Below are 18461 nucleotides of genomic sequence, written 5' to 3'. Positions count from 1 at the left end.
TCTTATTAGTAGTCCCTGAATTTTTTGTGAACTGCCTTTGGGAGCTGACATATGGCCTCTTTTACATACAGCTAGTAAATTAAGTATTTTAGAGGGCTTATCCGCGGTGGTGGTGCTGCGGTAGCATTGTCACCTCACAGTAAGACGCTGACCGGTTCGACTCTCAGCTAGAGCGTCTTCTGCGTGGAGACATACGTGAATGGGCGTACCTTCGTTGAAGGTTGTGCATTAGGGCTGGCAACTCAGCACGTAAAAATCAACTGCCAATCATTAGCGGATCGGAGTTCCGCTGTGGCGACCCCTAACCGGGAAAAGCCGAAAGACACAACAAAGCGGGCTTATGTTGTCACAGTCTGTCTCTATGCTCATTTTCTACCTTGAGGCTATCTGACCTCTGTACATAAGGCTGAGGGCTTTTGTTGAAACAGTTTGGCACTATGCTTGTTTTCCATCTGATGCCTACTTGTCCACTGCAGAAATGGCAGAGTAAAATCACTATCCAGAATATATGTGTACTACATTCTCATTATGTCAGAAGGGAAATTCTGAATACTTCATAAAAATGTCTTAAAGCTGTAGAGCAATATTGTCAATTGATGTTAGGGCAGAACTCAGGCCAAAATGCCCTTTGTACATTGACAGTGTAGCTTCTATAAAACAGTCTGTTGAAAGCAAATGTGGAGCCCTAAGTTTTCTTCAGAGTAAAATAAACAAAAAACATCAAAACATATAATGTTGGTGTGATTTCAAATCTAAAGGGAGTATACATTTCTGTATGAAACTTATGAGACATAAGTTTGGAGTAGGGGTGGCGTTAGCAGCTGTTGTTTTTTTTTAAACCTTTTGATTTTGCCATCGCAGTTAGCATTGTTACCTTACAGTGCTTTGTCCTTCAGCTCACTTATTAGCTGGGGGGCCTTCTGTGGGCAGCTTGCAAATCTTCTCTGCACATGGGTATTTGCCAGGTACTCTAGATTCCTTCAACATCCTAAAGGCTTGCCATAGCTGATTTGATTTTTTCCAATATTTGTATATGTTAGAAGCACAAGAAACAACATTAAGAATTTGATTCCTTTCTCTTAAAAGTCAAGACATAGCCTCAGACTTTTTCTTAGAAGGCAGGAGCCCAGTCCAGTGGTGTTTTGTAGATTATTATGACAGTAACATTCCCCAATAAGTTAATGAATAAAATGTCACATTGTTTTATAGATATGTTTATAAATACTAAGAGCAAGACAAAAATAGCCCAAAACAGTCAGTACTCTAGGAACAGAATGGTTAGCAATTAAGGGGTTGCTTATTGTATTATTATTTAATTTTTTTTGAAAAAAAATCACTTCTACTCCTTATGGGTTTGTGCCAGACAGAACAGTTAAATCAAGAAATATAAGCAGCAAAGTATAGTGCTAGGAGACATGAGTTTGAGGTGAGGGTGCAGCCCTTAAATATTAGCATTGTTGCCTCACAGTGCTTTGTCCTTCAGCTCAATTCTCAGCTGGGGAGCCTTCAGTGGAGAGCTTGCAAATCGTCCCTACATGTGGTTTTTTCAGGTACTATAGTTTCCTTCTACATCCTATAGGCATACCGTGGGTGATTTGATAAGCCTCCCGACTGTCCATAGTTGGGAATGTGTATGTGAACTTCCTGTGACAGAATTACTAATGGTATCATCTTGTGAAAGAATGACCACTTTACTGCAAGCATTCAGCAAGCCATGGCTCCCCATGATATGTACAATAAATGCCAGAAGGTTTACCCAAGCCCAAATTCTGCAAGCTGCAAGACAACCACTTCTCCTTGACCAAACACAGCCCCAGGCCTCCATACTGTAGATCAAGTTACAATTCAATGATAAGAACAAGTAGCCTCAGGACTCTGGAAAACGTTATCAATATATTACTTTACGTGCTATTCCAGTATTCTTAGAAGGTTAATTATTTTTAAGTTGATTGGATGTGTTTGGATACATTTTATGTCCTTCCAAGTGCTGCCAAATTTACAATATAAAGTACAGTGAGCTGTTAGGACTGTGGCAGAAATAGACTGAATCCACATAGTCTCTGCTATTCAGCAATTACAGTTTTTTATCACCAATTACAGTTTTTTATCACCATGTTGTTTGAGTACTGCAATACCCAAATACCACGCAGCAGCCAGGGTATTTCACTAACATTGCCTGTTCATCCAGTCTCCTGGTGCACAGGCTGTAGTTAACTGTATAATCACACATTCAAGTAAAAGTCTCTCTCTCACTCATATTTTATATGAAATTTCTGTGGAATTATTCTTAATGCAACTCCAGCTGACACTACATACAGCTCATGTCATGTGCTTGCTTCTTTTATCATAGTAACCAGTGACCCTAGAAGGGAATTTGTTTTAACTAAGTGCCTCTCTGGATCTCTGCCCAACCAGCCTTCAGCATCTCCCTCTCCAGCACCCATCAGAAATCTTTTCACTACAACTTAACAAGAATGCCTAAAACTATCAAACATGGACACAATTGTTGTATTACACTATATATTAAGCACTACACACCGTACTAAGACTCTTAGCCTGTTCCTTCTTACTTTTACTCTTTTACCTGAATATAGCTGTGTTTACTTTTTGATTCATTGTCTGACTAAGTAACTGGCTATGACGCATTCTGGTCACTTTGTAATAAAATCTACTGCAGACTACAGAAAACATGCCAACCCACTACAGAACTGTTTTTCCTCCCGCTACTACATCATCAGAAAGCATGACTGGATGACATGGAATCAGGAAGTAATTGGACAGTTGCTCAGCATATAGTAAACAGAAACACCAGTTTATTAACCTTAATACATATAGGTCCACTTAAGTAACTAAATTAAAAATAATACATTTTAGAATATGAAAGACCACTTTAGAAGTAGATGGCATAATTATAACAAAAGGAAATGGTAAAAAAACTTTGCACTTCATCTTTTAGGTGGGGAAATTATGTCAGTCCATTTCACTGGTTGTGAATGATGGTAGGATATGTAACTGTGAAACTAGGAGATGGAATTGCTGTGCAGTTCACACTGAGCTATGCATTGTAGTAACAACTTATATTTAAGTACAATGAATGCTTTGCTTTAGAAAGCGCTGAATACATGACTGCTACTGTTCACTCTGATGCAGGTTGATTCTTACAAGCTTGAAGAAATGAAAGTGGTGTAGGTACTATGATTTGCTCTAAATCCATACTGACTGGAATAGAGTATGTCATGTTGAGATAAGTGCTGTATAATGTAAAGGAATACACTTTTAATAACTTTAGATATTGGCAGAGGAGTACATTAGGGTAGAAGGTGTCAAAGGAGCAACTGAAGCTTCCTTAGTGAACTGGTTTGACAATGGATTATTTCTAGCTGTGTGACAAGCAACACATATTTTTATGCCAGAATTTCCTACAGAAAGAGCTTCTTCATTTGCATACAAAGCATAAATAAATGTGAGTCTTTTTCTTATCTGACACCCATCCATCCCCCTAGTTTCTTTGTGATAGTCAGAAAATGTGCATGGCAGACCAGAATTCTCTACACCTAGCGACAGTCCCCAGCTCATCCTGTGACATTTGCAGTCATTGTCAGGCAATATGAGAGACATAATCCCTTTCCATGTATTCTGACTCATCACCATGGCCTCCGATCAGTGGGCAGTACACCTGCAACAGAAAGCATCAAGGAGGCTCAAAACACATTAACTGTTTCCTCTTAATCTAGGGGAGTAATAACATGTTTCCGAGATCCATTGGGCTGTTGAACTTCTTAGCCTGCTGCAGAGAATGACCCCAATCCCCCCATGAAAGAACCTTAATTCAGATACTTGTATCTGAGATCTCATATTTTTGGTAACTACCCAAAACTCATGGCCATTGGAGAGGAATATGCTGACCAGTAAACTGAAAGACTCATCCTATGACTCTCACTTCTTCACTGAAGTCTGGTGCCATGACTCCCTTGAACCCGGCCCCATCAAGCCCTGATCTCAAACCTCACCTGTAACTAAGAACCCATGACATTTAAATTCCTCCAAATAAGGTAGCTGTTGTCCTCTTCACCTGCAGCAAGGAAGCAATCTACTCCCTTCCACGACATAACCATAATCTCTGATCTGGAGGTGCTGATTTTCATCCCTGCTGCTCCACACTGAGAAACAAACCACGTAAGGTGAGAATAGGAGAACTAGGAGCTTTAACTGTGTCACACAACATAATTGCAGTTAATATATATATATATATATATATATATATATATATATATATATATATATATATATATATATATATATATATATATATATATATATATACTGTATAGGTTTACTATCATATGTTCGAAAGTACAATGCTCGAATGTACAGATGTCTGAACTAAATGTTTGGAAATCAGAACACCAAACAGTGTAAATGCCGAACCGAAGATTTCAGTGAAGTCGAATGTTAAACATGTCGACTACATTGAAATGCTCCTATCTACCCAACATTCTACAACAGGTTTTTGCAGGGGGGAAAGCCCCCCTGCACCCCCACTTGGGGGGCTGCGCACACCCCTACTTATATATATATATATATATATATATATATATATATATATATATATATATATAAACTCTGAGATTGCACTACATTGAGGAAAGGGCACATTTCCCGATCCCCACTACAGTGCAATCTGCACTACCTTGTCGAACTTTGCTATAGCGAATGTTCGCTATTGTAAGGTTCCACAATACCGTGACTGCACTTCCGGTTCTACTACCTGAATTTCGCAGATTGGTTGAGCGCACACAGTGCAAGCACCAATGTGATAGTAAACCTACTGTATATATGTGCATGTTATACACACACACACTCATATATATATATATATATATATATATATATATATATATATATATATATGTGTGTGTGTGTGTGTGTGTGTGTGTGTGTGTGTGTGTGTATACTATATATATTAGCAGCACTTTGTGGGAGGGAACTGATGTTTGGATTGAAGAACACAAGAAGGGAAAGTCCCCTGTTTGAATGCTTTTGATTTTTGCAGTGAGTTTCAATATTTACTGTTTTCTTGTTAGATTACACTTAAATGCTCTTGCCTTTGAAAGATGAAAATTAGTTTAGCAATTTGTAGTCATGCAGTCCACTTACATGTAAGCTGGAGATCACAGTCACTCACGGCCAAGAGAAAAGTACAGTTTTGTACTTACCATAAATGTAGATGTTAGAGTGTATACACTGCTGCAATCATTACACTTGGGTTATCCTGCCGTCAGGTGTAACACGATGAACATCATATTAATCTGAGTATAACAGCCCCTCAACACTATGACCTTGCTGTAGTGGAAGGTATAGGGAATTGATGCCGCTGTGATCCTTAGTTCTAAGTCATCTAAAACTCTGTTCCCTTGGCACATTCAACCTTGGCAAAACTGGCCCTAAACAAAAAACAATGCAAAATAGAAATTTCATGATGGTTTAAATAAAGACTCAGAACAGCATACACACAAAAAGGATATGGGGACTCACTAGTGGTGGCAGGATTTGGGTGATGTTCACCAGCAAGCATTTGGTGGCCAGGTGACCTATTAGTGTAGCCCAACATGGCCTGAAAAAGCTGTGTGGAATGTCTTTGTGGGATCAACTCCTGCATTTAGGTTTGAAAGTGATGCCAATTTCAATGCAGGTAAGAGACTCAAGGAGTAGGACAAACCAGCCCCTTTTGTTAACTAATTTTACTTAATTTCTTATTTATTTTGTTTGCTAAAGAGGTAGTGTCATTAAACACGTGCACAGTTTCACAGGTGAAATGAGAATACTACTGTCTCTGTCTCAGGTTTAAGTGTTAACAATTTTTATTTGTCCCCTAGAAAGCTTCAGCCTGAATCATCACTTATTTATGAAATAAAACAGTTGATGATTTGCCTGTAGGTTGTACAGACTCAAGTGTTGTATACTTTGTATACTTTGTGATTGCATGGACTATTCTGTTATAGCACTCTGGTTACAGGTTCATTGTCAATTGCACCATAAACATTGAAGGACACTAACAAAGAGACAGACTCTGATATTATTGAGAAGTTACTAAAACAAAAGCATCTTAAGGTAGATAGCAATAATCTGCAGGAATTTTCCATTTGTATCTCTCACATACCTCTTGTTTACAAGATGTGAAGAAGATGTTAAAACAGAGAATGAACCAATAAAATGTTTACCAGCTGTCCAAGCTGCTGAATCCCTTACAAAGGCACACTATGAGCACCTGCAAGAATGCATGGATTGTGCTATCCCAAGCAAAACCAAGACTCACTCCTCCAAGAAAAGGAAACCAGTCTGGTGGACCCTTGCCATAAACAAGCTACACAGCAGAAGGAGGAAACTAGTACAGAAAAGAGTAAAATCCCAAGAAGGAAAGACATCCCTGATCAGTATCAGCAAGAAACTACGATCCCTCATAAAATCATCCAAAGGTAGCTTCGAAAGAAAAATTGCCAAGGACTCCAAAGATAACCACAAAGCGTTCTTTAGCTATGTCAAGACCTTAAGTGGAAACTCAGATCTGCTCTGAGTTAGTGCAGAATGGCACAAAATACACTGAACCGACTGATATTACCAACATTCTGGCAGACAGGTTTAGTGCAAACTTCACCCCCCTCTCACCCCCTAAAGGGCCCATAACCATACCAGAAGAATGTAGAGCCCCAGCAATCACTGACACACAGGTTAAAACAACCCTATCCACAGCCAAAAACACAGCTTCAATGAGACCGGATGGTGTCCCAGGCTGTGTCTTACACGAACTCTAAAACGAACTAACCCCTCACCTAAACACACTGTTCAAACTCAGCCTCTCTACAGGCTACATACCCATAGAGTGGCGCACAGCAACAGTTATCCCGTTCCACAAAGGTGAAGCCACAATGGACCCCTGGAACGATCGCCCTACAAGCCTGACTAGCCTGGTCTGCAAGGCTATGGAGCTCATCATCATGGAACTCATTAACAGAGACACTGTGAACCTCCAAACAGTGGACCCTACCCAGTTTGGCTTTGTTAAGGGCAGATCATGCCTCCTAAACCTGGTGGACTTCTTTGAGACAGTTACCAAGGCTTTAGACGAGGGAAAGGAGGTCCACACAGCCTACCTAGACCTCACAAAGGCTTTCAACACCATTCCCCATTCTGGTATTATAGACAAGCTCACCAGCCTGAACATAACCCCCTACATCACGAGATGGGTTGCCAACTGGCTCATGGATAGAACCCACACGGTGAGAGTTGCAGGCTCTAGGTCCGACTCTAAACCAATTACAAGTGGTGTCCCCCAGGGCTCAGTCCTGGGACCCCTCCTGTTCGGTATATACTTCTCAGAGGTACAGGCAAGCACAGGAGGACTATGGCTGACCAGGTTCACAGACGACTGCAAACTGGGGGCCATAACTGACTCTCAGGCTGATACAGACATCCTCCAGAAGGGTCTCACTGAGACGGATACCTGGTGTCAAAATCATGGCTTCAAGCTAAATGGCAAAAAGTGCATAATCATCCCCTTTGGAAAAAACAAAGTACCCGCGAACTACCACATACATGATAGTCCCTTAAATATAGAAAATGTAATAAGGGATCTGAGGACCCAAGTAGATAGTAATCTCTCCTCTGGTAATCATATTGCTAAGGTAGTTAGAAAATCCTTCTATGTGACCCACCTAATCACAAAAGGGTTTGCATCTAGAACAAAAGAGGTTATTGTGCCCCTCTACTCATCAGAACCATCATAGAGTACAACGCCCCATTTGGGATGTACCTTACAAGACACCTGCAACAGTTGGAAAGACCACAGAAGTACCTCACCAAGACAATTACTGGCCTCAAACAGATGCCCTATGCAGCCCGACTGAAGAAACTCCAGCTGTACTCAGTTGCATACCACCTTCTCAGAGGTGATCTCTGCCTGACATACAAGACCATGTCCAATCCAGAAATGATGGACATGCTCCACCTAAAAAAAAAAAAACAAATCCCCGAGAGCCACACGCTCTAGGGATCTAAACCTCACCATAACGATAAATAAAACTTGCTGGAAGGATAGATTCCTGTCCCAGAGACTCCCCATACTTTGGAACAGGATTTCAATCTACATTAGGCAGAGCCCCTCACTAACACTCTTCAAGAGAAACCTTGACGAGTGGATGGGAAACAGAAAATTTACTCCGGGGATCACTGCAGTGGCTCTGCTGGACAGAGGCACAGGGAATTAATCTAAGGGGGCAGTGAAAGCCAACACATTCTGGCTAGGCTTACATATGCCCTTGGGCAGATAGCCTAGTACTTACCAATGAACCTATAAGCTAAATTATCATTAGGCCGATATCTGGTCTTGGATTTGTCTCCAAGGGGCTTCTTGTTGATAAAAGACTATTTATGAGTTTTCCAAAAAAGACAAAGACTTAATTGAACAGTGGAAAAAAGTCAGGTTTGACAAAACTAAATAATGGCTTTAAATTTTAGTGGAGCTTGATGCAAAGAAGTACAAATAGGTCATGAACTTAAAACAAGTAGAGCCAGACCTAAATCAAGATGTGAACCCTCATTTTTTTAAATAAAGACAATAAAACTTGGTAATAATTGTCCTAAAATTGAGGCTGAAATTGTAAGATGAAATAAGAACAAACTGAAGTGGGATAAGAAAGATCATGGGCAGAATTTACTGTGTTCAAGACAATGGTGTCAGCAACACCAGACATATGACCAACATCCCAATGACTGAGCCAGACATAGAACAGCAACAGACACGAGGTCAGTATTATCTAGTGGTAACACTGCCAGTAGAAATCCAACCAAGGGTGCATTTCTAGCAGCAGACAGTTGCAAGAGGAGGTTTTCAAGGAAGCTGTTTTCAGCACTGACATAGACACTGATGTACTGCAAGTAACAGTCATTCAGATATTGAATCTATATTAAACTCAGTTAACAAATGACTGTAAAAGTTTGTTAATGAAATAGTTTAAACTTGATTTTAAGTGAATATTTCAGGCAAGGAAGTTATAATAGAGTCAGGCCTGTGGTCCATGACAATGAAACTGGCATTTATGATAATGTTGATGGTTTATTAAGTCCATCAATCTATTCCTTAAAATGGGTATACGTTGATTTAGACAATACATAATGAAAAAGAAAACTGTGATGCTTTAGACAGGGAAATTTTAAAACGCTATTTTGAAGTCATAACAATTTCCTTTCACCAGAAAACAATGTGACCATTAAAATGTTTGAATCTGTTAGCAGACAGGACATTGGGGCTCAATTGTTTAAACTTATGAAATAATAGAATATTACAATTTAATAAATATTAGATGGGAAGTTCTTAATCTACTACAAAGTAACAATAAAGAATCTGTGATATGTAAAACAGAAAATATGGGCAATGTAGTTATTTTAACTAGAATTTATCACTTAACATATATGGTACTATTTTGAATAATTTGATTGAATATTCACACTTGACAACTAACCCTTGAAATCATTTCAGGAACTGTTGAACTGTTGAATCGTTACCATTTGGTGAGCTTGTTAGATCCAGTGGAAATACCTCATCTAAAATTATCTGCCAAAGAAATACCATAACAGATGACCGGATGTGGGCCATCAACAATCCTTTAGGAGACTGCACAGGAAAAGTACAATTAAATAGGAAAACAGGCACTGACTAACTGTTTATGAGTTGGCAGATGGAAATGACGGATCAGGAAAAATGTCATCTTAGATGTTGGACAAAAAATGATTGTGTCACCACTAAGTGTACAACCTCTTCGAAAGTTAGAGAAATAATTTCGAAATGCTGGAATATTCTGATGGCAAATCAGTTTCTTAAATAAAGTTTACCCTTTAGTCTTGTATTGTCCTACAGAAGAGCACTGACTATGGGAAAATTGTTGCCATTCAAAGCATCCTCGGATGCCAGAAGTATGTACAGAGTGGGCATGTATAGGTTTATCTCATCAACACCTCTGAGCTATGGAATGTCACATGTCTATCAGCCCACACACATCCTTACATTCCTGACCATTTTCTGAAAATTCAAGTTAAAAAGTAAAAAAAAAACAAACAAATGAAAATATCTTGTGAATAGTAAATGCTACAAAAAAAGGTCAAAACCATTATACTATGACTAAAAATTCTTTATGGTGTCAACAATGTAGTACTTCAAAGCCTTTACCTTTATGCAATATTATAATACACTCTTATCCAGATACATGTTTCTTTAAAGTTTCACAGTCAACTTTTACATCATGGAAACTGTGCAACCTATGCCATATAGTGTCAAAGCACATTTGTTCAGGGAACTTGAACTTTCACATGACAGCAAACAATTTATAAGTGCTTTTTTATTAAGGTATCTGCATAAACTTGAAAAGTTATGCCTTTATATAAATAAAAAATAGCACTGAGTATTTTACAGTGCAAAATATGAAAGACATTTTTTTCAACAATATGTAATGTTTGACTTGATGACCTGCAGTAGTTTATAAGTCACTTTGTTTTGTAAATATGAATGCAAATATGGAAATATTTCATATTTTATAATTACTAGAAAACAACTAGTGATATCTCCACTACAGTGTATTGTATATGAACGGTGACAATGTATTGTTCTGTCTCCAACCATGACATTTCATAGTGCACTCCTTAATAAAATGTAACTCTCAGTTTATGAAAGTATGAATTTAAATATGAAACCACAAGTAAATAAGTGACAAACAGCAATTAATATATTCATTGCAGGGCATCTCAGGTTGACACAACTAGTGTCATTTTTTATTTGCATCCTACCCTTTCTTATGCTGCCTATTATTAATAGGCAAGTCACTTGAAGCCATTTCCAAAAATGTCTGGACACCATATGCAGCTATGGGTGTTAAATAGAAGTATACAAAAAAGGGTGTTATAGGCATGAATGATTTCATGCATTATAATCTATATACGACAGTTTTTAGTGTAGATCAAGTTCTGTATATTAATTTGAAAAAAAATGGCATTAAAGACTTTTTTCAGTTACAAGCCTGAGATGGCGACATATGGGATCTTCTATTCTTTTATAACACTCAAATGGCATACTTTACAAACATGCAAGATGCTTGAGAAATCTGTTCAAGAACATGTCTATGTGATATAAGGAATGATAACCCCATAAGCAGTGTTGCCAATTACGCCAATGAATTCCCTGACGGAAAAATAGTAGATTTCAAGTACATGGATGGTAGTGGCAGTAAAGTGTTGGTTTATGTTGTATTCAGAATAAAATCCTATAACAGATGTGATATTATGGCAGTATATGAACAGCATATATCATTATTGAATTAAGGTTTTGCATTGTATTCAACAATTGTGAATTAAGTATTGCATTATTATGGCAACAGATTGTTAGTGCTTAAATAACATTACTGTCTCTTTAAATGTGCTTAAATGTATTTAAATATGCTTAACTGATGTTAATATACTATGGTAGACTGCTATATAAAGGCTGAATTTGAAGAGTTAAGAAAATGCAGTTGTGTTGGGAGGCTGTCATAAATGTAGAGGCTCCTTGTATTGTTCACTGTTGCAGTCATCACATATGGTACGATTCCCAAAATAAATAATGCAGAGGGGGACTTCACAGTAAAAAGGAAAAAAAAAAATCAGGATATTATATCTTTCAGGATAACAGAGGCATATTCTGCCCTACAGAGTCTTGAGAGGGTATGAACTGAGGACAAGGTGATTGTTTCTATGGTACACTGAGCACTAACCCCCCTGAGACGTGTTGCTTACAGTGGCTTTAGGTTTAACTTCTCCAAGTCTTTTGGTTTTCTAATACCATGTTTAAAATGGACCTCATTCCTAAGTTAGCATCCTACAAGAAGGTGTAACACAAACAAATGACTGGTGTCAAAGCCATAGACTAAAACTCAACATAAAGAAATGCATTACTTTGCCATTTAGAAGTCTACCCTAGCTAATTACTCCATTGATAAAACACCCTGAGCAGATCCGGCAGTTAGGGATCTGGAAACATATATAGACAGTAATCTGGGCTTCGACCAGTACATAGAAAGAGAGTAAAAAAATCATTCCATGTCACCCAACTTATAAGCTAGGGTATGGCATCCCAGTCAAAAGAAGTTATAGTACCACTCTACTCAGCCCTTATCAGACCCATCATTTACCTAACCAGGCACTTAACAGTTGGAATGCCCTCAAAGGTTCCTCATCAGGATAATACAGGTCATGAATACCCTATCTTACACAGATCACCTTAAGGACCTATCTCTTTACTAAGTTTCCTACAGGTTACAGAGAAGTGCTCTATACCTGGCATATAAGACATCCTCAGATCTGGCTGTGATGGCTCTCCTGCACGTCTGCAAAACAAACAGCACCCAGAAACACTAGCTGCAAGGACCTGAATGTATCCTGTGACATAAACAGAATATGCTGAAGAAACTGATATGTCTCTCAAAGGGTCCCAGCAATATGGAATAAGCTCTCCATCCATGTGAAATAGAGTTTGCCCTTTAGGTCCAGTATGTCCAGGAAGGCTAGAGGGAATACTACATGAAGAAAGCCTTAGAATGTTACTATTTTCAATTTAGGAATGATAAAAATATTTAAAAGAAACACAGCCAGTTTGGGTTTCCATGCACCTTTTTTCTTCGCACTAGAAACAGTTTGGAGTAAAAGCCTTTATTTTCTTCTTGTTAAGGCAGTCTGTCTATGGGCTCTTGCTCCAGTACATTCCTCAACATTGGAAGCACAAGAGTTAGATGATCTCTTTTAACAGAAGGGATTCCTCTGCACTTTGGGTAAATTGGAAACTGCACTCTCCACAAAAGACTCTTCAGCGAAGATGAGGTCTTTGTCCAGAAGTGCATTCAGGAATTCCACATTCACATAGCCTGTCAGGACCTTTCATGACACAGCAAGAGCACCATATCTATATTTATGCAGTAGTTACCAACACATAACTCAAGCATCTCCTACGTCAGATCCTTATCTGAAATCCTCTCTGCATTAGCCCTTACTTTCTCCAGGAAAGATTGCTCATAAGTTAAACATGTGGGTCTGGCAGTACAATTATCTGAAGGACAGGGTAGCAGAAGTGTAAACTTTCCTCCTAAATCTGTTGAGTATTCTACTCCCCTGTCATTGGGAACTGGGTCCCTGGATGGAGCTGAAGCAGATTATTTCCTGCAATCCATGGACATCACAGCTATATCAGGTAGAAGATTCTGTACAACCACGTTAATTTTAAATAGAAGCTAGTGACTTTACTTCGACTGCAGAGTATCTTCCAAGAAATAAACTTGCACTAACTGTAATCAACAGGACATGAAAATTGCTATCCAAATATTTTTACATGTGCACCTCATTTAATCCTTACTAGAACTTTGTATATGACTGCAGTTTGTCATACAGCATTCTTCATACTCACCAGGTAGCATGTGTACCTCATTTAATCCTTACTGGAACTTTTTATATGACCGCAGTGTGTCATACAGCATTCATCATACTCAATACTCACCAGGTAGACACAGGAGTAGTATTCTGATGGGCTTCATGACTGTTAGAAGAGCAGGAAACAGCAGACCTAGTAGTTAACTAAATTTGCTGCAGTTGTTCTGTAAAAACAAAACAGGTAAAGTGTTAGTATATATGTATATATATATATATATATATATATATATATATATATATATATATATATATTGTTTTAATGAATGAATAAAGTACAGTCCTTTAAACATCTAAATCCGTTACAAGAAGTCCTGCCTATTGTTTGTTTGCTCACCTCACTGGCCGGCCATCTTGTGTACTTTTGGACAGCTCCATCAATGTATTTAGATTATCAAGTAGGTTAACAAGTTCTGATATGCATATCAACAGTTTTCCATGCATTACACTACTGTACTAGGTTGAGAAGTGGGTGCTAGACTACAAGATTTCATGAATCTCTACTTGGTCATTCTTTGCTTTCAGAGGCAGGGCTATAGCTTTACTTAAGTACAACAGAGAAAACAACTGACTGAAAATCAGCAACCTGAAAGCAGTTACCTCAAGGAGAAATTAATAAAAATGCTCTTGGATAAAATTGCACAGCAGTTTCATGTAGGAAATTTAGGTAAGGGGAGGGGCAGTATAAACATTCCATGCATTTATCACCTAAATCATACTAATGCACACAGCTCCTTCAGGCACACTAGTAACAGCTGGTTAACACATGATGGGCTTTATATGCGGCAACATTCATTTGGGAGCTTAAATCCCTAGAGGTAGTATTACTTGACGTACCCTGGACAAGACTGGAAATGGCATACCAAACTTTATCAATTTGGTTCCAAAACTTTAGTGTCCACTTCATGCTGATGTGTCAGGGTGCCTTTCTGTTCAGTATTCTGCCAACAAACTAAAGCATTTTATTTTTACTGAAAGAAAGTAGGTGCATTTATCTGCATGGGACATTTGAGTTATCTTTTTATGAGTATTTTTTACTTTCTAGTTATCTAAGTACTGTGTTACTGCACCATTGATAATGCCATAAACCTCTTCTCTATTTCTACCCCATTCAACTCTTCTTAGATTGTCACTCCAGCCACCATTACTTAACAACTTTCTCTTTGCTAGCAGTTTGTCCACTACATCGATTATTTATTTATTTGCATTTGTTTACTGGGAGGTCTACTGGGCCAAAGTGAGCCCGTTTTCAGTACAGGCTGGGGGAAAAAAGCTCCAAAAACAACATGACAAAGCTACAGAATCAAAATACAGAAATCAAGCAGTTATGGCAAAGAACACTACATTACAGAACAGATGATACAATAAAATATATAATACTAGTTATACAGATGTTAGATTTTAAGTATGCAAGCCAAACTAGAATATAATTGATGACTTGGGATAATAGTGAATGTGTGAACAATACAGTATTGCAGTTCTGCAGTAGAGAGGGGAAGACAGAAAACAGCAGATTACAGATACTGAGAGTGAGGGACAGCCTTAGAGCTACTGCTATCTAGGCATCAATACCGAATAGAAGATATGGTAGGTAACTGATATAGTAGGTTATGTGTGCCTGGGTGACACATGTTGGACATAGTAAGCTGGAAGCTCTGAATGTATATATGAAGAGTCTGAGCCATAAGTGAGATGGGGAGGAAAAGTAGGAAGGCTAGGAATACTGTTTTTTTTTTAGTCAGTGCTGGTACATGTACATAGCCAATGGGAGAACAGGTGTTGTTTCACTGATGTGTTATAGCATTCAGGGTTGCTAGTAGACCTAACTGAAGGAGGGAGACCACTCCATAGTTTTGCTATAGCATATGGGTAATGCATTTGACTGGTGGAAAGATTAGGTTTTGCTACATTAAGGAGCATCTGATTGACTGATTGCAGAGGTCTAATTGGGTGATACATAGTGAACTGAGAGGAGAGGGCAGGACAACTAGAAACCTTATAGATTAGCTTATGACCTATGGCTAGTTGCAGGCATGTTAGATGTTGGGGAAGTTCTAGCCAGTTTAGACAATGGAGTGAAGCACAGTGGTGGGAGGAGTGTATAGTGCTGGCTACAAATTTTGCAATTTTATTGTAGCATGAGTCCAGTTTGGATTTAAGAGAGGACTGTATATTAGTAAGGAGAGGTGTACCATCGAGCAAGGATGGAAGTAGAAAGGAAGAGCCAAGAGATGGACTTGCAGCATAGGTGAGGAAGTGTTTGTGCCTGTACAAGATGCCTAGTTTCTGATGATTATTTTGATGTTTGTGTTAATATGATGATTGAAAGTTAGGTGTTCATCTATGATGACCCCTAGAAGTTTGGTATATTTGACTACTTCGAGGCAAGTGCTGTTGAGTGAGTTGCTGGTAAATTCATTTTTGGTTAGGAGTGTTGTTTTTTTGGTGGGTGAATAACATGAGTTTGGTTTTATTAGCATTTAGGGCTAAATGGTTATTATACATCCAGGTTTCAGTGGAGGTGAAGGCATTTTGGGTGAGTGTAAGTAGTTCTGAAGTAGACTTGGTCATGCAGATGATGGTGGAGTCATCTGCATATTGGATGACATTGGCATGGGGTATGCTGTTCTGGAAATCATTAATCAAAATGCTGAAGAGCAGAGGATCTAGTATGGACCCTTGTGGACCTCGAGTACTGCTGTTGAGGAAAAGAGAGAGGGATCGGTGCCATCTGGCTGCTTGTTGTCTATCTGTACGGTATTTGGAAAACCAGCCTAGGGTAGGGTGAGATATGCCTAAATTGGAGAGTTTGGTCAGAAGAAGCAGGTGAGAGACAGTATAAAGTGCCTTGGAAAGGTCAAGAAATAGTGAGGAGACAAGGTCTCCTGAGTTTCAAGCATGGATGATTGTGTCCAAGAAAGATATAAGAGCAGTATTGGTGTTATGACTAGGTGTAAACCCATGCTGAGTTGGGGAGAGGAGGTTGCGGTGTAGTAGGTAGTTAAGTAGTTGGCTATGGATACATTTTTCCTGAATTTTGGAGATGGGATAGAGGATAGCAATTGGGACGGAAGTTAGATATATCATTATTGTAATGTAGTAGTCTTGTTTGTTTTTGATGACAAGTTGCTTTACTTGATTATGCAGTTGTTTGTATTGAGTGAAGTCTGCAGGGTTTTTACTTGTATGCCATAATTTCCAGGCCTTATCCCTAGTTTTCATAAGTTGTTTGGTGGATTTGTTAAGCCAACTGGCCTGGCTGACTTTCACTCTCCTATGCTGGAGAGGAGCGAGATTGTCTAATACATGGGGGAATGCTGAATTAAAGAATTCAACAGCATCATTCAGTGGTAGGACTTTAAGTGGATGCCAGTTGATATTTTGTAGGGTATCATTAAAGGTAGTTGGGCAGAAATGGGTTAATTAATGCTGTGTAAACTGCTTCACTTTTACCATTCCTTAGTTTCATATAAAGCTCATTTGTGTTACTTTGTGTCTATTATCTTATCTCTGAAACTCGATACGTACTGTTGATAGTTACTCTCATATTCTATCTCTCTTGCTCTCCTTTCTCCAACTGTTCCTCCTACCATTCTGCCCTGGCCAAATAAAGCAACTAGAGGCAAAGTCGCTTTGATTTTAGTAATTCTCTTGATGTACAATGTTCATCCCTGTTGCTATGCAAGATTACCATTGACACTTAGAACTGGTTGGTGCAGACTGTATCTCAGCATATGTAGTATACGTGATGCAATGTACCCAACTCCCATCACTCATAATACATTTGGGTTGCGTTTTAATAAAGAGATTTCTAAACTTTTTATTAAGCCACACCCACCACAAATCTACTAACTTCCCAGTGATGTCAGGGCTAGCTTTGCATTAGGTTATTTCTGTAATCTTAACAAAGTTGGCTGCCCCATGCATGTGAACAGGTACATAAATTGTAGTTTATGGATGTATCTCCACATTAACCCAACCTTGACGTAAAGAGCCAGAAAGGACAACTAACATTAGGATATGAAAAATGTAACTTTTCAGCAAAGATGCAGGACATAAATAAAACGAATGAAGGGGAGGAAAATGCATAAAGGTACTGCAAGCTCTGTATTCTGTGGTGCAAAACTTAAGTAAGGAATCTGTACCAAACCACACTAAAGTACAGTTGTGTACCTACCATAAATGTAGATGTTCGAGTGTATTCACTGTTGCAGTCATTACACTTGGGTTATCCTGCTGGCAGGCTACCCGCAGTCGGCCCGAATTCCAAAGTCCTGGTCCGGCGTCGGTTGCTGTTGCCTCTTCCCTGACGTCAGTGCGACAGGGGTATATAAGTTGCAGCCGATGCCATTTTCTTCAGTTTTTCTTGCTCCAGATGTCAGGTGCCCCCAAAAGGGTAGGCTAAATAAAACATTGCTTATAAAAAGCATGCACTAAAATAAACATTACCTTCATCTACAAGCAAATACACCACATAGGTTGTAAAGAATAGAGAAGTACAGATAAGTCCCAGCAAAGAAAGGGGGATGGAGGGTGGGTAACCTGGACTGCAACAGTGAATACACTCGAACATCTACATTTATGGTAGGTACACAACTGTACTATGTTCATCGTGTTTCACTGTTACAGTCATTACACTTGGGTTGAATCCCAAACCTGAGGTTGGGCGGCTGGATCTAAAAAGAATTAGGAGTGGCTATGAGGCCCTGCAGAACTGCAGCGGCAAAGCCTGCTCTGGATTTAGAGTAAAGAGGTAAGTGGTAGTGCTTAGTAAAAGTGTGCACTAAAGTCCAAGTTGCAGCCTCCAAAATATCCTTGGTTGGTACTCCTCTCAGGAAGGCTGTTGAGGTGGCAGCTGCCATGGTGGAATGTGGTCTAATGCCCTTAGGAACTGATTTGCCATGTCGTGAATAGCAGAAACGAATGCAGTGTCCTATCCATTTTGAAATAGTCTGCTTTGAGAT

The 18461-nt window shown here is 39.0% G+C and overlaps 1 protein-coding gene across 1 annotated transcript in view; it reads right to left on the bottom strand.

Moving 5' to 3' along the window:
* The window catches only part of MFAP2 (microfibril associated protein 2), a 765069-nt gene that overhangs the window by 527265 nt on the left and 219343 nt on the right, over positions 1 to 18461 (bottom strand). Inside the window, exon 2 of the mRNA XM_044061828.1 lies at positions 13568 to 13664. Within this exon, the coding sequence (XP_043917763.1) occupies positions 13568 to 13604 (37 nt within the window). The 5' untranslated portion in view covers positions 13605 to 13664. The remainder of the gene's footprint in view (positions 1 to 13567; positions 13665 to 18461) is intronic.

Source organism: Protopterus annectens, chromosome 2.part0 (genome assembly GCF_019279795.1).
Source record: "Protopterus annectens isolate FY-2018-M chromosome 2.part0, PAN1.0, whole genome shotgun sequence".
In the NCBI taxonomy this organism is placed as follows: domain Eukaryota; kingdom Metazoa; phylum Chordata; order Ceratodontiformes; family Protopteridae; genus Protopterus; species Protopterus annectens.
Note: the sequence above shows the minus strand (reverse complement) of the source record. Positions and strands in the feature narration are given on the sequence as shown.